The 26,461-nt window shown below is 37.7% G+C and overlaps 3 protein-coding genes and 1 non-coding gene across 5 annotated transcripts; 2 read left to right on the top strand and 2 right to left on the bottom strand.

Annotated features, from left to right (window-relative positions):
* The first annotated feature begins 6,398 nt into the window (after window positions 1–6,398).
* On the top strand, window positions 6,399–10,100 carry LOC109156020 (cytochrome b561 domain-containing protein At4g18260-like). 2 transcript variants are annotated; one of them, XM_019303793.1, is made up of 5 exons: window positions 6,400–6,779; window positions 6,906–7,067; window positions 8,515–8,663; window positions 9,380–9,699; window positions 9,737–10,100. In XM_019303793.1, exons 1-5 carry the CDS (start codon window positions 6,642–6,644, stop codon window positions 9,742–9,744), a joined length of 777 nt encoding a protein of 258 aa, XP_019159338.1. In that variant the 5' UTR covers window positions 6,400–6,641; the 3' UTR covers window positions 9,745–10,100. The 2 variants fall into 2 exon arrangements, with proteins under 2 accessions (XP_019159337.1, XP_019159338.1); XM_019303792.1 differs by having other exon boundaries at window positions 6,399–6,779; window positions 9,380–10,100.
* Window positions 10,101–10,199: 99 nt separating this feature from the next.
* Window positions 10,200–10,272, bottom strand: TRNAR-ACG. The gene has a single exon. It is a non-coding gene; the product is annotated as a tRNA-Arg (tRNA).
* Window positions 10,273–14,964: 4,692 nt separating this feature from the next.
* On the bottom strand, window positions 14,965–21,267 carry LOC109156018 (conserved oligomeric Golgi complex subunit 5). Its single transcript, XM_019303790.1, has 3 exons — window positions 19,999–21,267; window positions 17,768–18,241; window positions 14,965–16,301 (listed from the first exon to the last, which is right to left on the bottom strand). The coding sequence occupies exons 1-3, from the start codon at window positions 21,142–21,144 to the stop codon at window positions 15,378–15,380; spliced, it is 2,544 nt and encodes an 847-aa protein (XP_019159335.1). The 5' UTR covers window positions 21,145–21,267; the 3' UTR covers window positions 14,965–15,377.
* A 1,316-nt stretch (window positions 21,268–22,583) lies between these two features.
* On the top strand, window positions 22,584–25,495 carry LOC109156019 (protein RKD2). The gene is made up of 4 exons (XM_019303791.1): window positions 22,584–22,903; window positions 23,475–23,542; window positions 23,737–23,870; window positions 24,580–25,495. Exons 1-4 carry the CDS (start codon window positions 22,771–22,773, stop codon window positions 25,091–25,093), a joined length of 849 nt encoding a protein of 282 aa, XP_019159336.1. The 5' UTR covers window positions 22,584–22,770; the 3' UTR covers window positions 25,094–25,495.
* Window positions 25,496–26,461: the final 966 nt, after the last annotated feature.

Here is a 26,461-nt window from a genome sequence, read left to right on the forward strand (position 1 = left end):
ATTTACCTCCTTGTGGTGAAATTTATCCACTATTCGAGAATGCTTTTTAAGTAAAACTCGCTTTGTGGCCCTAATGATCACAAGATCACAAGGAAGTAAATTATCTTAGATGGTTCATAGTTGATCGGCTCAAATCAAGAAAACGAATAGACAACTCTAAAAAATAAAGTCGAATTTGGAAGCTTGTGATATTAATATATTACTAAGTTAATTATCCGACTAACATATAAGAAACTAACAAAAAATTATTATTATTTAAAGATATATGTAATGCTTATTAAATTTAAACAATATACTCAACATCGCAGTGAACTTCATAAAAGAATAATGTTTCACACGTTTTTCAAATTAGCTGGTGGCCATCATTATACCAATTACTATGAAGTTTACCAAAGACTTTTAGGCCATGTTTAGGTATAGAATTTTTGTTTTTGTTTTTAATTTATTTTTATTTTCTATCTATCTTTAACTTATTCAAAAGTTTTAAATTACTTTTTGAAAATTAAGAAGAAAATATGTTCAAATTAAATTACTGAATTTTCTAATTTAAAGATGCAGTAGACAAGAGAAAGTAGCTCAAGGGGATCTCTTATTTATTGATGTTCTTGTATGTTTAGAGAGAGTAGAGAGAGTTCTAGTCTAGAGAGAGAGAGAGAGAGAGTGTAGGGGAGGAAAGAGGAAGGAACCACCAAAATGAAGGGCTCGAGTTTGACTTTGACCCATGGATCGGGACTCGAATCGTTTGATCCCAACCCGACTACAAAACGAGAACACGACCGTACATGGGAGTCAAAACCGAGGTATATATTCCCTATCAATGGTAAATATAGGTAGTGCCTAAGCCACACACATCAATAAGATCTCCCTCCCCGCACACGACAACAAAGACCACTGTCATGCCCACTCACCTTCTACTCAAGTTGGAAACACAATCCTCATTTTCCTACCCACAAATAAAGGAAGCCCAAGATACCAACCAAAGTCCTCCACCCACCGCATATTGAATATACCATCAACCCGCTTCCTAACACGCTCCCTCGTGTTTGAATTATAGACAATACTAGACTTATGAAAATTAATTACATGCCCTAACACTCGCTCATACTTCCTCAGATATTCCTTGATTACGCCCGCCTCTCACTAATTTGCCTTAAAAAAGAGCAAGTTGCCATAAACAAAAAAGATGTGTGACACCAGAGGAGCTCCCCGGGCCACCCTCACCCATGTATAATCCCATCCCTCTCAACCTCTCTAAACAGGAGCGACAGGCCCTCCACACACATGCATTATGAATAGATACAAGGAAAAATGATCCCCTCGTCCCAGCCCCCTTATGGTAATAACTTGCTCCACTAAGGCCCCATTTACCATCACATTATACTTAATCGTTGAGACACACAACATCACCAGGCCAACCTCACCCACCCTTATCCAAACCCCAACATCCGAAGCATACTCTCCAAAAAGGCTTACTCCATCCTATGGTATGCTTCGCCATATCCAATTTCAAACCCGCCCAGCCCACTTTCCCCCTGCTTCTGCCTCAAATAATGTCCGACCTCAGCCGCTACCAGGATATTATTAGTGAGCAATCTGCTCGGGATAAAAGCACTTTGAAACGCATCTATGATGTTTCCCAACCGCGGCTTCATACAATTTGTTCTGGTATTGGATGCATTATTATTATTATTATTATTATTATTATTATTATTATTATTATTATTGTTGTTGTTGTTGTTGTTGTTGAGTTTGTCTCATATATGGATTAGGAATAAGTGTTTGTCTCATACTAGGAGTAGGAGTGAAACGGGTAGACCTATTGTATAGGGATTGGATGCCTATAAATATATTGGTTGTATCCCTAAAGGGTTGAGTGTCACCACTATCACCATCACTATGAATAATAAGAGAATACTTTCACCCCCGTGGATGTAGGCACATTGCCGAACCACGTAAATCTTGTCTTCTTTACCTTTTTAGCCATTATTATTTTTCTTGTTCTTGTTAATCTCAACAAATTGGTATCAAAGCACTGTTGAGATGGTCCGTTCAAGTATAAAATTCAAGGTATCAAAGTTTGATGGTATAGGGAATTTTGGGTTATGGCGGTCTAGGGTAAAGGATGTGTTGGCATATCAGGGCCTTCTGAAAACCTTGAGGGCAGAAAATCCAGCAAATCTGGAAGAGGCTGATTGGAAGGAGTTGAAGAAGCAGGAAGCTATGAACATGGTTCAAGCTGATGACTCTTATTATAGTGAAGGTGATGTTCTAGCGGTAACTAGTAACAAGTTCGAACATTGTTTGGACTTGTTGGGGTTTCTAGATGCTAGATGAGAAGGTGGTGAGGGGCGCTGTTGTGTTAGGGGCAGCGTGGATACCCAGGAGGGGATATGGACCTGGTATGAGTCGGGCTTGTCATGAGTCACGGCTGGTATGAGCTGGGCTAATATGGCTTGGTGTTACGGATTGCTTGGGACGAAGCAGTTCGTGAACATGCACGGGGAAACGTTTGATGCTGCGTGGTGCGTGTTGCTGACCAGTGGTAATTGCTGGTTAGTGGAGCATTGGGCAAGGCACACGAGTTTAGTGTGACTTTGCAGGGGCGCTGTTGTGTTGGCGCTGTTGTTGAGTTATCTTTACTGATATTATTATTTTTCTTGTTCTTATTAATCTCAACAATTATTATTATTAGTTTGCGTATTCAAACCAAGCTGAAATAGCTCGAACTTGAGTCGAGTGAAGCTCATGCCAAGCTTAGATTTTTCGAGTCAATAAGTTTTGGGATTTGACTATTTAAGTTCGGTTCGACTTGTTTACACTCTTAGTGTTGATAATGATATGTAAGTGGTAGAGAAGTAAGTGCAATTAGAAATAAATTGATAATTATTGGGTATAAAAATAAATTAAAATAGTGACGAATTTACTTACAAATTAAATACTTATATACTATTTTATTAATTTACCTCTAGGTAGATCTGATTTTTTGTAGTGTATATATAACGGCAATGTTGAGTGTTCCAGCATCTACAGCTTCCTTTGTCTCCTTGCCCATCCCAATTCCAGCATAAGCCCACAGAGTGTAAATAAAATGGACCAACACCGATTCTCACGGCAACACAAATCCTCACTAATCAATTAATTAACATCAATCTATCTGCAATAATTGTTATTAAAAGCTAAAGAAAGTAAAAATAATAATTTCATGCTTATTGCCCGGAAAACATAGTGTAATATTTTGGATCCAAAGGTCACCCATTTAAGTTGTTCAGATTGTTGAATTGATAACTACAAAATTAATCTGTTGACATTTTTAATTTGAGCGAACCAATTAAAAAAATGAAAATAGCGACGACCATTTTCGTCACTAAACAGGTGAAATCTGTCGCTAAAGTGTTAGCGACGAATTTTATCCGTCGCTAAAATGAGCATGGCTAGCGCAATTTATTTATGGGCGGGGCTGAACATGGGCTGGTCATTATTGTTTGGGACCATTTTGTTTGAGTGCATTAAAAAAAAAAGTAAAAATATCAAGCAACTTTAGAGAACAATAATGAAAGCTAGAGAGCATCAATCATAGCTTTAACCAACAATATTTCTTAGCCATATCATTTTTCTTAACAAGTAATTAGTTTCTGCTCAAAAAGGAGTGACTGAGTGAATGGCGCATAATTTTTATATACAAACGTTTCTAGTTTAATTCTTGCAAACACTATCTCAATTAAATCTGTCGTACAAGATTTTCTTAATGTGATTCGTCTCCTGTATAATTTACGGGGTTTACATAGTGCACACGCTCAGATAGTAAGTGAGATTTTCCTCCACGTTCAAAAGAAAAAATAAAAGTAATTAGCCTCTAATTCATTTGCTGTTAGATTTGTGCAATCATTTCCAAGGTTTACTAGCTTTAGTTTGCTCTACCAACTTTGAATTAAAATAATCACAAAATGAGATGATGTGATCCATTTTAATCATATGGTGTAAATCAAATTTGGAGTGGAAAGATTTGTTGAAGTTTGGTCTCAGCTCATAATATGAAGGTGGACTCAAATGTTGGGATTGCATGTGACATGTTAAAAGAAAAAGTACACTATAAAAACCTTAATTATACATACTGTCGACAAAGATAGCCTTCATGCATGTATTACATATAATATAATTAAATTAAAGAATGTCTTCTCTTTTTTTTTTTTTTTTCCATATTGTGTTGGTATCCACACCTTACCAAGTGAGCCTCATTTCGCCGTTCCATTAAAAATAAAGGCATATTTTTGAGTCAACGAGACTCGAAAATAATAATTACAATTAAAACTAATCTATTGATTCTAAAAATAATAATTATTATCGTATAAAAATAATGAATTATTTATAAAATATTTTTTTAAAAATTTGGGCCTCCAAAATTTGGGGGTCCTGTATCGTCGCCCTGATCGCACATGCAAAAAGAGCATTTGGAACCCAAAATCCTATTTTTCTTATTCTTCATGAATATATCAAAATCAATACAGATTATATTCTTGACTTTGTATATCCAATGGTCCATGCATTATATTATGCCCCATAAGCCAAGAAGCAAAGCAGGTAGGCCAAATTTACAATGATGATACACAAACACTCATTGCACTACCCTGTTAATGGAGGGACCAGAGGGATATATATATATATATATATATATATATATATATATATATATATATATATATATATATATATATATATATATATATATATATATATATATATATATATATATATATATAGCTTTTGAGCAATCACAGATATATAGTCCACACCCAAAAGTTGGTTGCAGTGTCATGCTCCTCCTGTCTTCATCTTTTTGCCTGTATATGTTCATCATATTTGTACTAAGTGTATCATTTCCATGTAACAGGAAGCTAGACACATAAGTGTGATTATGTACAGGTCATCATTAGAAAACAGATCCTAAGTAGACATATCATCATCAGTTTCTTAAATAATCCAAATCATTATCCTAATCAGATCATAATTTTTTTTTTTTTTTTTTCTGTTTGATCTTAGGAGGGGCAAATTAAATTTAATCCAAACTGAAGAATGAATAGATGCATGTGTAAAAGCAGGACGTATATCAACTCAAGAATATATATAATGGCCCTCTTTGGTAAAAAATTGGCCTATAGGCCAATTTTGACATATTTAACCACTATTAATTGTTTGATTTAGTTAAAATATCAATATAAATAATGTTTGGTTAATTAGCTTTTTGCAACTCTAAAAGGTTAAAATTCAAAAAGCTACTCCAAGCAACTTTTTCAATTAGCTTTTTGAGAAAAAAAATTATACCAAACAGCTATCAACTAACAGCTAATTTAACAAACACTTTTCTACAATCAGCTAATGTTATCAACTATTTATATCATCTAATTAACACAATCAGCTAACGGCTAACAGCCATTTTACCAAACAGGACCCACTCAATTACTCTTTACCTAGTTTTATCCTCAAGTTTCAATCTATATTCCTATTATGAGTTAATTACTGATTTGATCCCTCGACTATGAAGATTTCACCAATATGGTCCTCGACTTTCAAAATTTTTCAATTTAGTCCCCGAACGGTTATTTAAAAAAAAAAAAAAAAAAAAAAAAAAAAAAAAAAAAAAAAAAAAAAAAACCTGAAACGGTCCTAACCGTTAGACATCCGTTAACTCGGGACCAAATTGATAATTTCGCTATAGTCGAGGGACAATTTTGGTGATCACATGCACCATTTTCTCTGAAAGTTAATTACTGAAATGGTCCCTTGACTATAGCGAAATTACCAATTTGATCCCGAGTTAATGGATGTCTATCTGTTAGACCATTTCAGAATAAAAATATATAGACAGGGACTAAATTGAAAAATTTTAAAAGTCAAGGACCAGATTAGTGAAATCTTCATAGTCGATGGACCAAATCGATAATTAACTCTTCCTATTATCTAATAGTTTATGTTACGAACTAGATATATGCAACTATGCTACCATTGCCTCATGGTCTAGTAAAACTTTAGTTCTTTTTAGTAACTTCTCGAGTTCAATTTTTGTGAATAAAGTAACAAAAAGAAAAAAATCAAAACTCCCCTAAATAAGTAGTGTGACACTGAGAAATACTTAGAATTGGTACCAAGAAAAGGGAAATCTACTTGATTTTCTTTTGAAAAATATGTTCCTCCAACCCAATCCTGAATCCACTCTGCTCTGAGAATTCCACTTTACTTTCCATCAAGATAAAAAAAAAAGCCTGTCAAAAGGGTCCCCAAGAGTTGAAAAACATAGCAAATGCCCATTTCCCACTTTTTGTAATACACAGTAGTAGTAGTTAAATCCTCTCTGATTAAAGCCATGGCCATATATATATAAGTCATAGCATAAAGCATTATCCCACTAATTCACCTAAAGAATGGTTTTTGTTTTTGTTCTTTACAGAAAGATTAGGTAAAGAAGACAAAGAAAAGTGTGGGCATATTGGCATTGAGGAGTTGCAGAAAGCTTGCAGAAAGCACAAAAGAAAAGTGGAACAATTGCTAGTGCTTCCTCTCTGTGTGTCCAACACCATTGCTTGTCTTCTTCTGCTAAGAACAGCCATTAAAACCATCAAACATAAGACTTAGTTTTTATCACAGACATGAAACCTTTCCTCAAAATGTTGTCTTCTGCCATCTCTGCTGGTTTCTTCACTCTTCTTCTTTTGCCATTTCCATTCATACAAGGACATGCAGAAAGAGATAGGAATCACACATACAACAAAAACAAACTTCATCAGGTATATATAATCCCCCTAGCTAGCTTCTTCTTCTTCTTATTCATTATTCTCCTGCAAAATCAACTTTTTTTTTAATTTTATTTTACTGTCCTGAGTTTATAGTTCTGCATGGTTGAATTTCTGCAGGTGAGTCCAAAGCTGCTATTTGAGATCAAACTTCATGGGGTTCTCCTCTGGGCTTCCCTAGGTTTCTTGATGCCACTTGGCATTCTGGTGATAAGAATGTCTCGCAGAGAGGAACATGGAAGAAGGGTGAAGATCATGTTCTATACACATGTTGTCCTAGAGGCAAGTTTTTTTTTTTTTTTTTTTTTCCACATTTTTCTTTCTAATAAGTTTTATTTATTTCACATTTTGAGTGACGAGGGAAACTGCAATCATTGTTCGAGAATGTGTATTGTGTTAATCTCGCCTTGTAATTCTAGCCAGAAAGGCTTATATAATGAGTAAACGAGCCTAGGTTGCCTATAGCTAACAAACTCGATCAAACCAAGAAATTAAACAGGTAGTCACTACCTGAGGGTTTGCATTAAGTAAATCTCGACTCGTGACTCTAACCAATAAAGGAGCACAATGAAGTAAACCAACCTAAGTTATCAATAGCTGACCCGGCTCAAATCAAGAAGATTAATAGGCTGGTCCTACCTAAGAGTTGAACTTGTAACCTTGTGGTTACGAAGTTAACAATCTGATCAACTTAGATGGAGTTGTCCTATTTATTTGGCATTTTAATCTGCATGAAAACAGTATACCAGCTTGAAAGTTAACAACAGGTTATCATCTTAAATTTTAAACATTTTTTTAATATCAAAGTCAAATTAAATAACCTCCTTTAATTAAGCTTTAATGATTGTGAATGAGGAATGATTAATGATTCACATTGTCTAATAATTCAGCTAGCTAGCTAGCCCACAGGTTGTTGATAGATAACTATAATTAGTTGATGAACTTTATTAGTTACAAGATTGATTGCAGTGGTGGATACTTGTAGGACAAGAAAAGGGAGTAATCAAACATCTTTTGTTTAACACAGCAGTTTAATTATTAGTTTTTTTGAAATTAGCATTGGGTGTGAGCAATAATTGTGAAGTTAGGTACAAAGATTTCTTTAATCATATGATGCTAGACAAATGATATATATATGCTACATAAGCAAGATTATGTACATATACCGGTCCCGAAAGGTGTATCCAAGCTGAGTGTATGAAACATGATTTTTCTATCTGAAGGGCACGAGTTCGATTCTTGCTAACACTCTCTCAGTCAAGCCCGTTGTGCAAGGTCTTCTCTTGACCTGCGTAGTTTGTGAGCTATTACACAAGCGGGCTTTACCCCGTGTACACCTCAAAAAGGGTGGCCGAGTTGCACAAGGTCTTCTGTTACATAGTTTGTGACCTATTACACAGACATAATAGCGTGGTTCACCTAGGCTCAGTCGCACAATGACTTCTCCTAAATGGTTTGAGGCCTAATGCACATACACAATAGGCACATATAGTAGTGGGGTTTACCCGTGCACACCTTGAAAGGATTGGCAGAGCGGGTAGAACATGATTCTCGTATTGAAGGTCACGAGTTCAATTTTGACCAACACCCTCTCCTAAACGCATTTTCCAATTTCCATTTATAAAATATTTCATTCCTTTGGAAAAATGGAGTATCTTCAATTAGTAAAACGCTTTTAATTAGACTATTATAGTGATAAATGGTTAATATGTATGTATATATTGTGCAGATACTTGCAGTCCTCCTTGCAACAGCAGGAGCAGCAATGTCACTGAAACACTTCGACAACTCTTTTAGCAACACTCACCAGCGGTTAGGATTAGCCCTATATATCATCGTATGGCTGCAAACCTTAATTGGAATCCTACGGCCACACAGGTAATTAAACACATCCTACATACAATACTACCTAGGAACTCGATTCCACATGTTCCCACCCCCAAAACCAAAAGTTTAAACTAATTGGGAAAAATGGTCAAATAAGTCCCTAAATTTTATACGAAAAGTCAATTAGGTCCCTAAACTTTTAAAAAGTACAATTACACCTTTTAACATGTTAAATTGAATCAATGAAGCCCAAGAACTAGTAAATGACCTATTATTACAGGTCATTTCCGTTCAGGCATCACATCCGGCGAAATTCCGACGTCGGCCGAACCGTCGCCGGTCGCCAACTACCAGAGAAGGCGACCAGTGATCGCCTTCTCCATGGATTTAGAGAAGGCGACCAGTGGTTGCCTTCCATTGAGAATGCGACTGTCGGGGAAGGAGGGCAGTTGGTCGCTTTCTCTGGCAGTTGGCCACCGGCGACGGTTCGGTCATCACTGGAATTTCGCCGAATGTGATGCCTTAATGAAAATAACCTGTAATAGCAGGTTATTTATCAATTCTTGGGCTTCATTTACTCAATTTAACATGTTAAAGGGTGTTGTACTTTTTAAAAGTTTAGACACTTAATTGACTTTTCAAATAAAATTTAGAGACTTATTTGACTATTTTTCCAACTAATTGTGAAACCGCACATTACATGTGGTATTCGCATCCTGTAAGATAAGACCGGGGCTCAGTTAATTACGGTTTTGTTTACATTACAGGGGGAGTAAGGCAAGGAGAGTGTGGTTTTTTGCACACTGGTTACTTGGCACTGCACTCTCATTATTGGGAGTAATCAACATCTACACTGGCCTGCAAGCCTACAACAAGAGAACATCAAGAAGCACAAACATTTGGACCATAATCTTCAGCACCCAGATTTCTCTTGTTGTGTTCTTCTATCTTTTCCAAGAAAAATGGTACTATATAAAGAATAAAGCAGGCGCCATTTTGGGCAGCAATGAAGCAGTACAACCTACGACAGATCAAGAAACATTCCCAGTAGTAGCAGATAATGAGAAAAAGGCAGATGTATTGCCCCAACAGCAGCCATGCTAATAAAATATTGGTTGGGCAAAAACCTTAGTCAAGATCTCGTTTTCGACCCTCTCTTCGGTTTACGGTTTACCTCTCTTGTGTAGTGGCTGCGAATTTGCCCCCAAAAAAAAAAAAAAAAAAAAATTGTTTTGTACCTGGACTTGTTGGTTTTGGTAAGTATGTATGTAGTTATGCACATACACATATGTATATATGCAGAACGTACACACTTTATGTATGCATATATGCACATGTATATGTGACATATATACAAATTAAATGTGTATAGATGTGAGATGAGTTGTGTTATTGTTTTTTGGACTGCTCATCTATCTATTAGATCTGCCAATTAAATTGACTTTTGATTTGATACGAAATAATTTAGAGTTTGAATCTTGATTTTTATGAGTTTTAAGGCTGTTCGGGTGGGGCTATGCACTAACCGAGACCTTTGGTGGCTCGAACTTAAGGCTCAGCGGCGAGGGTAATACAGTAAAAAATTGGCGACTCCACTGGGGATCGAACCCAGAATCTCTGGTTTCGTAGACCAGCGCCTTATCCATTGGGCCATGGAGTCTTATTGTAATATGATCTTGCTACAACATTTAAGTTAGTATTAATAAGTATTCTTATATAGCCAAAAATAAGCAACTGAATAGATAGAGCATGATTTTCGTATCAGAACTCATGAGTTTAATTCTTGTCAACACCTTTTCGTCGGATCCGTCACACCAAATTTTTCTAATGTAATTTGTCTCTCATGCATGTGTGATTTGTGGATTATTACATGAAAACGAGATTTATTCAATGTACACCCATAATGGTAATGACTAGGTATTTTCTCATAAATAATAATAATAATAATAATAATAATAATAATAATAATAATAATAATAATAATAATAATAATAATAATAATGGAACTTTGCTTGAATGCATTAAATAGTAATTTTGAGTAATCTATATTTGATGTGTGTCATCAGAGCATTTGGGATGATGTAAATCATGGTAACTCAACTGAACATGAACCACAGAGACTACCCTCTGGTCATTCTTCCAAAGTTTCACCTCTATAACCAGTTGAGTTGTCCATGCGGGTGAGAAAATTTACTTCATGTCACTATAATACAAGATCATTGGCAAATTGACTAATTTTAATAATGAGGAATAATCAATAAATATGAAAAAGCATAATGCATGTCAACATTTACTCTCATATATAATACTTTCATGTCATTTCTTTTCAATGATAACATCAAGAAATTCGTAACCACTACTCGGCACTCGCATTACACAGAAAAGATAAATTGTACTAGAAAGACTTTGGGGGTGTTTGGTAAATAGTTGTTAACTAATAGATGTTAGCGGATTGAGTTAGTTTGTTTGACTAACTGATAGCATTAGCTAATTTTAGAAAAATGCTTAGTAAATTAGTTGTTAGTTGATAGCTGATTACATGCAAAATAACCTTTTAAAGCTGTAATTTATTTTCTTAAAAAGCTTATCAAAAAAGCTTTGAATAGCTTTTTGAATTTTAAACAATAAACTGATTAATCAAACACTCATATTTGACTATTTAATCAAGTCAAACAGTTAATAATGATAAAACAAGCAAGCTAACTATATATGTTACCAAACAATATCTTTATGAAACATATTGCTGGACTTAAAAGGCTTTCATGTCATATTAAATAAAGAAAGAAGGATGAGATATGTGGTAATACATATAGTTATATAATAAATACACCTTATTGTACCCAAATAATAATAATAATAATAATAATAAATACATCTTAACAATTACATCTTTAAAAAAAAATAGTAATAAATACATCACATCCTACCATTTACCTCAAAACAAGAGTCCTGAGAAACCCTTAAGTCTACCGTTCAAGCTCCAAAAGAAGAACTGAGAAATCCTGGGATGAAAAAGACAAATCGTAATCATATACAGAGACACCTTCTTCTTCTTCTTGAGCCATCATGGGAACGTAGACATCATCGTACCGATGACGATGGTCGTAACGCATCATATCTGCAGTCGTCGTCGTCTCCAAAAGCCACGATTCCAACGCGTTAAAATCAGGCTGCAGGTTCATGCATGGACCAGTGGAATCATAAGTTTCAAAAGATGTCGTCGGAGCACTCGCCTCCGATGATTCGAACGACGCGGGGTTTTGAATGGGGCGCCGGAGGGGAGAGGAAACCGGGCTACCGCCATTATTTCCGGTGAGTTCTTGGACCAAGCTCTTGAAGTTCCAAGAATCTGTGATGTAAACTCTGGGCTTCAACAACTTAATCTGCAGATTATTATTGCTGTTGAGCTGCTTTTTCTTGGATGTTTTCTTGTGTGAATGTGCAGAAGAAGATTCAGCCATGGTTTTCTTCCCCATTTTCTTCACCTAGAAATCTACGAAGGTTACGTTTTTCTTTCCTTGCTTCCATCGAAAGATCCTACGACCTCCTATAAATATGAGTGGCTTGAAGGATTGGGTTTTTGAAGAAGATGCTGAAAATGATGTTCATTCTGCACTAAAAACCCAAAATGGCAACAATTATTATATCCTAATTAATTGATTATCTCCCACTTTCTATCTCTATCCATCTTTTGGTTTTCAATATGGGAGAAAGTCATGATATGCCAATCATTGTTTGTACATGGAGGCTAGTAATGAATGAGTAATGTTTGGTTAATTCTTATGAATTGATTTAGGAAAGTAGTCAATCACTATCTAAAAATAAGTTTTTTCGGGATAAAAATTTGTTTTGTGATTTTAGTCAACAAAAGAATTACAAGGAAGTAATTATGAGCAGGTAAATTAAATTTGTCTTTTGATCCTAGTAGACAAAAGGATCAAGGTAAATTGGCTAATTGCCTGAACATAATTGGCTCAAATTAAAAAAACTAACTTTCATAGGGAGTCGAACACAATAATTGTGTTACCAAACTAACCATCTAATCAATTCGGTTGGAGTTGCCCAATTTAATCCGTTCTTTAAGGTTTGATTTATTGATAAATTTGGAGAAAAAATTATTTATAAATGGTGATGAAAACTGAAAGTTAGTTGATTATATTAATTGTTTGGTAAAATTAACTTTTTAATAAGTTAATAATGGTAAAAAAGACTAAAAAAGATATTTTTATAAAATTTAAATAGATGTGTTTACCTATTAAAATTTCACATTTTGAAGTATAGAGATTTATAAAATTTTATAAAACATGAGTAAATACCAATTTTGGTCCCACAAGTATTAGCAAAATGACAGTTTTAATTCACATGTTTAATTTCTACCAATTTTCATCCACAACTATTGTTTTAGTACCAATTTTCATCCATGACTATTATTTTAGTGTAAAAATTCATCACGTTGGTCACCCATTCGTTTAAGGCATGCCGAAAAATAAAATTATTAAGGGTATTTTAATTTCGTCCTTTTCAAATTAAGAGTCCAATTTGAGCATGAATAAAGGGATTTAAGCCATAAGATATATCCAATTCGTAGTTCTCCTCCACAAATTAAGGTAGGAGGAGAACTGCGAATTGTGATCGATTTTAGGGCTTAAATCCCTTTATTATTGCTCAAATTAGAATCTTATGTCAGAAAAGACGAAAATGCCCTTATAATTTTTAGATTTCGGTATGTCTTAAATGGATGGGTGACTGACGTGATGATTTTTGGTACTAAAATAATAGTCATGGATGAAAATTGGTAGGAATTAAACATGTGAACAAAAACCGTCATTTTGCTAATACTTGCGGGAGCAAAATTGGTATTTGCTCTATAAAACATTATAGAACTAATATGATTGTATAGAATTTTAAGGAGGATTTTAGAGATATAATCATAGTCATATGATCAAATAGATCTCCACCATCTATTGAGGAGATTGAATAAGTATAAATAAGCATTGGCTCATTTTGTAACAATCCAAGTGTTCCGTCATCTAAAAATAAAATGTCTTTTTCTCAAAATTAAATAGGAAAAGAGAAAAGGCCAGAAGTGTTTTAATTGAGAGGTGGTGAAGGATGTCATTTATTTAAAATAATAGAGCTAACGATGAAAAAAAGTTTTAGAAACTACTAGTTTATTTTTGAACAAAATAAGCTATTATTTTAAGCTTAAAATAAATTATAAGTTCTTAAATAAACTCGTCATCCCCACGTTTGGAAGAATCAGAGTCCTCTAAGAAACCGCTCATCAAAGTCCTCCAAGAAACCCAGCGGGAAACCAAGACCTGAACACGTCATCCCTAGGTTTGGAAGAATCAGAGTCGAACTCACCCCATTGCGGCGACAAGTGGTACGTCATCCCCACGTTAGTCGAACTCACCCCGTTGCGGCGACAAGTGGTACGTCATCCTCACGTTTGGGTGCAACTTAACAAGTTCCAAGCGGCAAATTATACCCTATGAAAAGAAACGGCACCCGTTCCCGCCATTCTAAATTATACCCTATGAAAAGAAATGACACCCTCCCGCCATTCTAAATTATACCCGTTTCCACCGTTCCCGCCGTTTCGCATAAAATAGCTCTGTTTGTATAACATATTTAGTTTCATTTTATATACATTGTAATTTCATTTCAACACAATTACAATTTTATTTCGATATAACTACAGTTTCATTCGACAATATACACTCAAATATGTGAAACTGTTGTTCAATTTCATTTTATATACACTATAGTTTTATTACAACACAACTACAGTATCATTTCAATATAACTACAGTTTCATCGGACAATATACACTCAAAGCCCCCATTTAAGACCTGTATCCACGCAGTCCAACGCTCAGCGTCCAACCAAAGAATCTTGGTATTACAAGTACTTTAAAAAGAAAATTAGGACAGAATCTTGGTATTACAAGTACTTTAAAAAGAAAATTAGGACTTCCAATCTTTCATTTTGACAAATCAATTTCATCATAACTAAACCAGGACTATGTGATCCAATGGTATCCGGGTTGGATTTCCATTTGGAAGGTTGTGAGTTCGAGCCTCAATGGAGGCGTTATTAGCTCTTTGTGTTTCAGTAGGTTGAGAAAGTATATGAACAGATACTACAATGTAATAGAGCTAGTAGCATTCAAAAAAAAAAAAAAAACTAGGGAGAATTTGTAATTAGTCTCTCCCTCCCCCTCTCTCCCATATATAAATATAAAGCTCTACTTTCACATTGGGAGAGAACTAAAGATTTTTGCACATTCAAAGTGCTTGAAAACATCTTTGTAAAGTATAATGCTCAAAAGTACTTTCACATTGGGAGAGAACTAAAGATTTTTGCACATTCAAAGTGCTTGAAAACATCTTTGTAAAGTATAATGCTCAAAAGTTCAAAAGAGCAGTCTTTGAGTTTTGACAAGAAGGTCAGCTGACAAAAAGTCTCTCTTTTTCTCCTAATGGAAGATTAGTACACATCCAAGAAGCTCAAATCTTTCAATACAAATAAAGAATCAAGAAGATTGGAAAAAGAAATGGCAAGATGACCTGCAGTAAGATTTACAATAGGAAAGCTATAATATAACAGGAGTTCATTTGTAGGGTAATGGTAAGGCAAAAGTCCCATTTGGAGAGGATGTGTACCTGTAGAACCCTCACTAGTTTGAAGTCTGAAGAAATTTCGTCTTCCTATAAATCTCATTGTTGCCAGCACTCGTATGATTGTGTGTCGTTCAAGGGTTCAATTATTTCCAGAGAGCGACGAGCCCAGTTTCAGCATCAAAGGATACACCGGACTGAACTCCTTGTCTCCTCTCATTCGTATCTTTGCAGCATAATCGTCTAGAGTTGCCTTTATGCCTTTCCAGATCTGATCTTCCCCTTGTGAATCCATCCAAAGTGAATATTGCAGAGGAGAAAGTCTGTTCCTTTGCATGGGCGATAGCAGGTCTTCGGGCCCACGTGAGAAAAGATGGTGAAGGATGACACTGGGTGGAAGATCTTGAAGAAGAGGGGATGATGCCAGTTGAGATGTTTCGAGGAAGATAACTGGGCGAAATGCCCGGAGTGCTCTGTATGGTGCACCGAGCTGTTCCACTGGGAACAAGTTCTGCCCAACTACTAATTCCAGCTCGGCCATGTCCCTAGCCATTCTCAACTTGCCTGATTCCGAGAGGGGTCTAACGAGTGAAGCGTGCCTAATGAAGAATATCAACACTCTAGAGGCCATGCTCCTCACAAGCCTAGTGCAAATGGTTTCTGTTCCGGTGGAGACAACATTTGACGAAGAGGGCAATAGCCTGGACAAGAATTCAGTGCGGAAATGAACAATACTCTTTTGTAGCTCCTCCATGTAAGGTGATGCATTGTTGTCCATAGCAGCATCCATGCCAAGAGTCGCGAAATTCTGATCGTGAATTTGTAAAATACAAGCCTCAAGGCGATCCAGCATTGCTTGGAATAAGGATGTCACTGAATCACCTGCAACTCCGTATATTGTACCCAATGCAGGAGAAAGAACTTCAGCTGCAATACTTGGAAGTCCTGCCACCATGGATGACACACGGGCATGAACTTCTTGCAGATGCTGACACAGCACAAAGTTCTTGAGCTGTGCTGGATTGGCAGGACCTGTTACTTGTCGTGCTTCAGGTCCTGCAGATATCTGCCAAGAAATGTGATGTAAAAAAAAAAAACATTCAGGTGAAATTCACATTTGAAACTCAAAGATATCTTAAAAGCCCCTGATATCTACCTAGTGAACAAGGTGGAGCCAAAAATATGAACAAATTGCACTTTTGGTCCTGTGAGTATTAGGGTACTGACAATTTGAGTACGTGACTTTCAAAACTCCCAATTTAGACCTTTAACTATGCAAAAATTGGCAGATTTGGTCCTCCGGGCCAAATTGCCGGCCAATTTTGGCCGGAAAAACATAAATTGGTTCGAATTTATTTGTGTTGAGGGCAAAACCGTCATTTCACTCCCTTCTCTTTCACCATGATCACGGACATGACACCACCGCATTCTTCCGCCACCTCTGAACCAATTCCCGCCGCGCCTACGCCGGAGGACGAGGACATGGCTCGCTGCCTTATGCTCCTCTCCCAAGGCGGAGGAGTCTCGCGTCATCCTCCTGCCATCCCCAAGTCGCCGCTGTACAAGGAGGAGGAGAGCGGCGGCGGGAGCAAATTCTGCAGCAAGAAATATATAGAGACGACCACCGTGGGCGGCAGGGGAGGGGTGAAAGTGGGGATGTATGTCTACGAATGTAAAACGTGTGGCCGCACGTTTCCGACGTTTCAAGCGCTGGGCGGCCACCGGACCAGCCACACCAAGGAGAAGCCACCGTTGACGACGGTGGAAACCGCCGCCGTGAAGAGGCCGCTGTCCTTGTACGATGAAGAAAACATTAATCCTTATCCGTTCAACAAGACCCCTAAAATCTCTCCCCCTTTCTCTTCCCTCCATTTCTACGATTCCGCCAAGTCCTCCCCCAGGATTCACGAGTGCTCCTACTGCGGCGCCGAATTCTCGTCCGGCCAGGCGTTGGGCGGCCACATGAGACGCCACCGTAACTCCACCGCCGCCGCCGCCGCCTCGCAGTTGAGCCCGAGCTCTTCCAGCTTCGAGAAAAGGGTACTCCAAAAGGAAGAAAATAATGGGAAAGGTTTGAATTTGGATCTCAACCTCCTCCCCGCCGGAGAAGATAATCAAGATCATCGTCGTGCTAGGGAGCCAATCGTGAAATGACGATTTTGCCCTCAACACAAATAAATTCGAACCAATTTATGTTTTTCCGGCCAAAATTGGCCGGCAATTTGGCCCGGAGGACCAAATCTGCCAATTTTTGCATAGTTAAAGGTCTAAATTGGGAGTTTTGAAAGTCACGTACTCAAATTGTCAGTACCCTAATACTCACAGGACCAAAAGTGCAATTTGTTCTAAGACAAATGTTAACCACAACAAAGGTAGAATGTGAAAAAGAATCATAAACCCCGTGAAGCCAGAAGAGGTAGGAAGTGATCTGTGGCAAATGTTATTGCCTCTAATACATAAATCATGAGCACACTGCTTTACTGGGTTGACAAGATTAAAAAAATAAATAATTAAAATTTAAAAAAAAAATACCTGATATTCCGCTTTTTCAGAAAGCAGAAGCAGAACTTTGTTAATCTCACGCAAGACAAGAAGAGTCAACCGAGCATCCAGTTGTACTGATTCAATTTCCTCTTGAATTCGTGATATAATCCTGGACATTTGTTCCTTTGAGGGAATGCTTCCACGAGTAGACATGGGAAATACAGAATTAACAAGATCAGACAGGCGACTCAAGCAAAGTGCCAAAAAGGCTGTCTGAAATGTCTCAATAGCAGAAGTCATTTGATCCTTTGCTTCAGAAGTGAGAGCTGGTGGAACTCCTTTGACATCTGTATCACGTGAAATTCTTTCAAGTAGGTTTTCTACCATAGACAAAAGTTTTGGATACCCAGTTGTGAATGTCTCTTTCACAAAACTTGATGCAGTGAAAGTGGATTTCATCTGGCTTGCAAAAGATTTCACAAGGGCCTCCCAAATACGAACTGTTAGCATAGGATCACCATCCTGATGAAGTATGAAGTCACATAAGAGGCCAAGAAAACTAAATGAGTGACAGAAATAAATATTTGTCAAAAGCGGGAAACATATAGGAGTTTTAAAAGTGAGAAAGCAAAAACTAAAAATGCCATTTGGTGCATCAATACTCTAAAGGAGGTCATCTTTGATCTTTTTATTAAGAATTCAGCTCAGAATGTTTTTCTCTCAACTGAAAACACTTGGAAAAAGTCTACAGCCAAGTAATGTAGGATTAAAGTGGCAGAAATTCCAGACTGAACAATCACAAGCATTTTTATTCAGCAGAGTACATTTTAAGCAATTTCATTTATATTTAAAGAGAGGCAAAATTTGCAAGAGAATATCTTTAAGTCAGTTTGAAACAGTTTTAATCAGCTGTGAGACCAGGGGATATGATACAATGTCTGCATAAATCAAAAGCAAACACTACTCAGCTGTGAGACCAGGGCATATGATGCCATGTCTGCATAAATCCAAAGCAAACACTATATTCTACTTGGTACTCATGAAGTTACATCCAGATTGTTTAACCCTCTTAGCTTTACCAATAGTATGATATTTATTAGAAAAACTAATCCAAGGATAACACCCCCCCCCCCCCCCTCTCTCTCCCCACCCCCCTCCAAAAAAAAAAAAAAAAAATACCCAATAAAAATTACATTTTGGAAACATGGGAAGTGAAGGTACTAACAGAATAATCTTCTAATTTCATCAGTCTAAGGTCACAGAGATTAAAAATAAGTCAAGAGGAATAGAAATCTAATTCCACATAGGAAACAAACCCCACAAAAAACCAAATGCTTCTTGAAAAACAAAAAATAAAAGTAAAAATACTAGTCACCAGCTAGAAAGTATGAACACCTGGACGGCTGGACATGTGAAAATACATGTATATTTATGGCGGCATGTGTATCCTCTAACTGGGACATGTTTACTACATGATTTAAGATTGAAGAATCTCTTTCAACAGGTAAAATTGCAAATAGAAACCAAAGTGCCTTTCAAATTCCCTCATCCATTTTTCACAACCAAATACACAAAATCATGGTTATTCTCAACAGAAACTGAGGATTCTTCCAACTACTTTATCCCTCCTTCCCTTGGGCTCGTCCTCTCTTTTCTTTTGGGCACTTGTTGCAAATCATGAAATCAACTTGTGAACAACAAATTTTAAATTGTTGGTCTTTACTTTTGTTTCTGCTCTTATCTTTTTAATCCTCAAATCTGTATGCAACTGTTTAGGGTAGCTAAATGCTAAAGATGCTTAATAAACGAATTATTTTCTTGAAATATCTCTATGCATTGAGTTCTCCATAACGATAATAAACTAATAGTAACAAAAAATAAATCCCTTATGTGTCATGTCCCACTATATTTTAAACTTGCATATCCTTGTGTCTATGTCCATGCTGCATAGGCCACCGGCACACTCAAAGAATAACTGAATGAGTGCCAACAGCCATGGAAAAATCATCACAGAGTGAAAATGTAAGCACAGAGAAAGGTAAGCAAAGAAACAAATGGTCACAGAAATATTCACTTTAAAGAGGAGTCATCTCATAGGACCCAAGAAACCCACCATCACGCCATGACAGCAACAATATCAAGGTGGCTTTTACTCAAAACACTTATAGCATCACAGTAAATACAATCAGAAATTGTCTTAAGCTGAAAATTAAGATTTTCATGGCACCTATTAGAGAATGAATTAAGCTTGAGCAGAACAAATAAGAGCTTTTACTCACCTGCATGACCTCGTCAAGAAGCAAAACATGAGTAAAGGGGTCTCTTTTCTTGGACAACACCCTCTGTAAATGCCAGATTGCAACTACAATGGAATGCAATTGATCCATACAACTGTTCATCCTTTGCCACAGAGCTTCCTTGGCCTTTGCGCTTCCCCCAAGCTGCGGTGTTCCACTCCTCTGCACACCCCCAGGCCCAAATGCTCCACCTGCAGATATTGCCTTCATATCCAATGCTGCGCTTATACTCTTCACGCCCAATCCTTTGTACTTGCTCACCAGTCCGTCCACAGTTCCTCTCAGCTCCCCCATGTTGTAAAACACTTGCAGGCCAGCCCCAACCTCTGCTTGGTTCAGATCTTCAACTCCCTTCTCCAATACACGCATTCCTTCAGCCCGTAATTTCTGCCCGGTTTCAGTTACCCATTTCAGTTCCGAGTCCACTACATCGATCCCGGACAAATGGTACTCGTTGTGGAGTGAGAGTATCTCGAAATGAAGCTGGGCAGCTTTCGATAAGTCGAGCTTTTCGTGGTCTTGCGTTGAATCCATGAGATCGCGGAGCTTTTTCGAGAGGCGGAGAAAACGAATTGTGGACTGGAGAAGCTGAGTGGTAGAGTGGAGATTGGAGAGCTGGAGAGTCTTGGCGGCAATGACGCGATGGGGATCGGAGAGCTCGGATCGGACTCGTTGGAGGGAAGACTGGAGAGAGGAGACGGAGGAACGGAGGGAGGAGAGAGCGGAGTCCGCCGCGCGAATAGAAGAGAGCTGATTGAGGAGATCCTCGTGGCGGGAGAGGACTTCATGGCGGAGCTGGTGGTCAAGTAGGCGGAGACCATCCTGAAGCTTCTCGATGCGAGACGCCGCGGATCCGGATGACAGAGCGGCAGAGGAGAATCGCGCGGAATCAAAATCCGGCGACAGGAATGCGGAAAATATCTGATCGGAGGCGAACGAGTCAAGCGGCGAGGCAATTGGAGGAGAGAGTGAAGATGGAGAGGTGGCAGTGGAGGGAGTCGGAGCAATGCCGCCGGCAGACGTAGGGGTCGCGACGAGGGATCTATCTCTGAGACTGGTGATACGTTGTAGGGGAGAGGAAGCTGCGGCAGTGGAATACGGTGATCTCTGAATCACCGGAGAAGCCATTGGTTCACGGCGGAGAACGTCGGCGCTATCTATCAGTCTTCGTTACCAGTCTCGGAAAATTGATCGGAAGTAAAATGAAAGAATCATTTATTTTTCATTAGACCCTTCTTGAGGCTAAAACTTTAAAAACTTAAAAATATGTGGGCTATTATATAAAAAAAATTATATTTTTGCCCTATAACTATATACCGACTTAAATTTTGAGTTATATGCGTGATCATTTTTAACTTTTAAGTTTTGAGCAAAATGATTATTTTAGTTCTCAAATGACCTTGTCGGAAACACTTTTACCATGTGGGTAAAAAATGTGATGATTTCCATGACAGAGAAAAATGTTAGGCTCGTGGCTGTCTTTCTTTATTAATTTTGGCGTGCGAGAAACCAAGCCGTATGGGAAAGACATGTGGTGTGGCGGTTTCTTCACTACATGCATTCCGCCAAGTTCATCAACGTGCTCCTCCGCGCACTACTACTAGCGGACCTGCGGACACTTTCTCGACTAAGATGTTATTTCGATGTAGGTTACAAGCCCTTAGGGGAAGCCTCGTTCGATGCAGTTTTGATCTCGCACGACGGCACCTTCATGGCGGCATACAATGGTAAGCTTATGCATTACTTCTCACAACTCATGGCGGAATCTTTGGCTTGTAAGGATGTTCTTTCATGGCTCAAGGACCAAAATGTGTTATATGTGGATCTGCTCGGAGTTACATAGTTGTGTTCTTTCAGGGGACTCAGCCATCTTGCCTTATGTTGGGGTGATTGTTGACCAATGTAAGGCTTCTAGGGCTCTATGTCTTTATTTTCTCATTACTCTTTAAGTTTCGTGTCTATAACTTTAAATTTACATGCTCATACTTTAGCTACTGCAGCTTTTGCTCAGGTTGATTCTATGTACTAAGACTTTGTCCCTCCAGACTCCATTGTTTTGCTCATTCATTAATATACTACAGCAATTTATTTTTATTTTTATTTAAAAAAAAAAGGTTCTCAAATGACCAAATCAACCACTTTATTAAGTGATTAATTGATAGCAAGAATAGTTCTCGAGAGTCTGAAATCGTCACTTTGCGTATAACTTATGAATTAAAGATAATTAGACATATACCTGGGGTATCATTATTCGTTAGACGATCATGACTGAAGTTTTTTTTTTAGTACTATTGATTCTGTTACAATGTAGTATTTGTTCATAACTACTTTCTCAATCTACTGAAGCACAAAGAGTCAGTACCGTATTCACATTCGAATTCACAATTTCTCATGTGGAAGAGCACTTGATAATGAAAATTCTTTGTGCTCAAATTATATAAGCAAGAGATGAAAACTATAAAGGATTGATAGGATAACTCGTAATTTACTTTCTTCAACTAGTATAAATTCTGAGAGTTAAGAATTAATATGTCATAAGTTTAGTCTTGAGTTGAAAAAGAAAAAAGAAAAAAAATCAAAGGAAACAAATTCCCACGATATCACGTGACGTCATGCCTTCGTAAGCGTATCCATCGTCGTTTCCCCTCTCGGTTAAATTAACGGCCACAGCCGACGTAACTCAGTCCAGTCGGGTAAAGTCACCGCCAATTCAGACTCCGGCTCGGCGGCCGCGGCCAAACTCCAACGGTAACTATGAGTACGGTGCAGATCTCAAATTCAGGTTCGAACCCGAACCCGAATATCAAAACGGATCCCAAATCACTCTCGTTCGATGAGGTTTCAAAGCTCTTCTCTCTGCCCCTCTCCGATGCTGCTGATACATTAGGTAAATCCGCTTCTGTATCTCACTAATCTTGTGCCATATTTAAGATTTGATAGCGTTTTAATGATGATTAGCTAGGGTTTCGTAACTTTCGTTGGCTATATGGTGAATGTGCAAGTGAAATTTTTCAGTCCTTTCTTAGAGCATGCTTCAATGAAGTCCTACCATGTTAGGTCGGACTTGAACCAAATTTCTTCCGAGTAGAAGTAGCGCAGTCCAAAATATTATGCATGATGGTACTGCTGTAGTAATTTTAGCTATGTCTGAACAAATTTTGGCTGCATATATGAGCACTAATCATCCTGCATTGCATCGGATATGTTTCAATTCAGTGAAAATAACATGGAATCAATAGCTTTTGCCAAATCTATTCACGGTAGGTGTAAAGCTTGTGCATTTTCTGGAGTTGTCTCTTGAGTTAAAATTAGGAATAAGTAAGAATGAAGGTTGTGCATCTCACTTAATGCATTATGTGTTTTGTGGAGTTTATCTCTTACACGAGATCAGATTTGTATTCTTTCACGAGTCCCCGTCTGGTACCTGTTACATGAACTGATTGACATCTATTCTCCAGGTGTTTGTACTAGTGTGCTCAAGAAAATATGCTATGAGAATGGTCTCGTGAGGTGGCCATATCGGAAGGTATGATGTTGATTATATGGCTTTCAAAACTGTGCCTCAATATGCTATGAGAATGGTTCTTAACCATTGCCAAGGGGGGGCCCTACTAGTTAAACATACTCGGACCTGCCCTCCTTTGGATGCAACTTTTATTTCAGGAAAGGTAATCCTGCAATTTGCCTTGTTCTAACTTTCGAATTGTCTACGAGGTTCAGTTTCTTTCTGGAAAGAGTATTGAGGAAATAAAAAAGGATGCTGCGAAGGAAAAACAGGAACAGCATGCTGAATTGCCAAAACCTGCTGGAGAAAAGCCTAACCTTTCAGCAAATTCTACTCCGTCCACATCCAAGTAAGCTAATTAGGTTTCACATTTTACATTTTTGGGAGGCACACTTCAAACCCATGGATTTATAGATGCTAATTCATATAACATCCTAATGTAGGGTTGCATCAGTCCTTTTTCTCATAGTTGAAATGAGATGTTATTATTTTAACAATTTTAGTACTTGGTTTTCTTTGAACTCGAGATAGATGAGCGAGGATCTCTTAAAGATTGAATAACAGCTGTGAAATATATTTTTGCAGCTTCCTTAGAATTTGGTATATTGCTTTTTTAATTAATAATCTCTTGCATATTGTCTCTCTTATAGAACAGGGAGTCATTTCCTTATAGCTGCTTTTTGTGCATGATAAAGAACTTGTGGGATTAGGTAATTTATTTTGGGGAGTAGAGCCTTTTAATTTGACTAGCACCAAACCTAATTGAGAAACCTGCGCTTGATAGATGCATAATAATGGAGATAAAGGAAGACAAATTTGTTGGTACTATATATAGTTGCCATTGTCATTCCAAATACGCATATTTTCCTTGTCATTATGAATTCTGAAATTGGGAACTGAAAAATCATGTGAACACTTGTACTTAATATGATCTGAATTCCACCAACAGAGGACCTTATGATTAGCTTCCATCAACTTCTTGTCTGTTTCATTCTGATTTTCAATTCTCACTTTCTATATGCCTTTGATTTTAGTGTTTAATACTTATTTCATTGTAGAGGCTCCCCATTGCAAAACAAAGGCAGTAGTGCTGCACAGGAAATGCCAAAATCTGCAGCTGCTTCCCAGCAACAAGGAAGCAAGACTGCTCAAACTTTGAGTTCCCAGCATTTGCTAAGCGTTAACTTGCCAAAAGCTACTACAGCTGGTTCTGATGAATTTAAATATGGGTTTCCATCAGATGGCTTGTCAGCAATCTCTTATAAATGGTGGGGAAGCAGAAGTACTGATGGTAATGAGGATACCAAAAAAGAAGGCAATGCTGAAGAAAGCAAGCAGCAATCAGCAGTGCCCATGGAGGAATCTGCAGTTAAGACAGGTAAAAGCAATGTAGATTCCTTCAGAGCCGATTCACTCTCTGATTTGCGAGAACAAGCTGCCAAAGAAGGGAAAGAAGCCCTGAGGCTCGGAGTCTATCGGGAACACAGTCTATTCAAGCTTGATTTGACAAAGAGAAAGGTGCTTCTTCAAGTATTTAAATCATCATATCCACCACAGTGGGAACAGGAGTAACTTCAAATACCTTTGTGCTAACAGTCATGTAGTATGGACCTGAACCTCTGCTCATTTCTTCTTCATATGATACAAAATGAAGGCATTTGTTGTTCTCCTACATTGTCTTGTCTACAATGCAGAGTTACAACTACTATTGCCACATCCACGCTTCTAAAGTTGTACTTTTGTTCTTCGGCCAGCAATTGAACATGAATACTTCCTTCTTTAAGGATGCCTTAGATTCAGGATGCCTCAGAATTATCTTCTTTCTTGGTCAGGAAGGGTGAATTTAATATTGTTTTTGTATTGCTTAGTAGGGCTCTGGTGACTGTAAATAGTGGAAAATAGGCTTCATTAGACATTCTTCTTGCAAATTTTTTGTTGTGTACTAATCAGAGGTATTTTGGATTTCTAGTGAGATATTTGAGCTTTTTTTTTTTTTTGGTTGCCCAAAGGTATCCCTTTAGCCGATGGCCAGAAGACTAATCCCCCGTCCCTACGGTCAGCACACTAAGTGGTAGGGGACTGGCCAAATGGTTTGCTCCATTCACATGGGTGGGGATCAAACCCCCAACCTCATGCTTAAGGGATGAGGTGCTGAACCACCACGCCAACCATGTTGGTTGAGATATTTGAGCTTTATTTGAGTTTAAAAGTTTTGCATTAAATATTTACATTAACCAATAGTTGCTTTGTTAGTTCTATTATTATAATAAACATTTTTCATATTTTTGAAATGGATGAGGATAAGAGGAAAGAGATGTTGATGGAGTATAGGATAAAACATCACACCCCAACAAGAAGCTTCCTACAAACCTGAATCTGGGGATTCTTCTTCAGGTATGCAAAGCTTTCTTTCTCTTTCCCAGCTTGTTCTGCTTTTGATTCCATTTGACAGGTGATCCTTCTCATTCTGGTGGATAAAAGCAATGCCAATTCATTTGGAGCCGGTTTACTCTCTGATTTGAGAAAACGAGCTGCCAAAGAAGAGAAAGACCCGAGGCTTGGAGTCTATCATCAACACAGTCTATTCAAGCTAGATTCAACAGAAAGAAGGCACTTCTTCAGGTATTTAAATCACCATATCCAAAATTTATCATTAATGCTGAATTAATGACAGTACTATTGTCTTCTTTAGTTGTTTTCCAGGTGGCATTGCAACAAGAATCCTCCTTTGTGATGTTATTTTTGTTTTGCCTCTGCAGGGCTCTGTAAGTAGCAGGAAATAGGCTCTGAACTATACTTTTCATGATGTATAAAACTTCTCTTCTAAAATACAGTGGTGTGAACTGGGAACAAAGTGGTTGGTAATGGATACTCTTTTGATTCCCCAAGCCAAGACGACAACGTCAAAGACATCAACAAAAGAGAAGCAACGGTCTATAG

Source organism: Ipomoea nil, unplaced genomic scaffold (genome assembly GCF_001879475.1).
Source record: "Ipomoea nil cultivar Tokyo-kokei standard unplaced genomic scaffold, Asagao_1.1 scaffold2704, whole genome shotgun sequence".
NCBI classification, from domain to species: Eukaryota; Viridiplantae; Streptophyta; class Magnoliopsida; order Solanales; family Convolvulaceae; genus Ipomoea; species Ipomoea nil.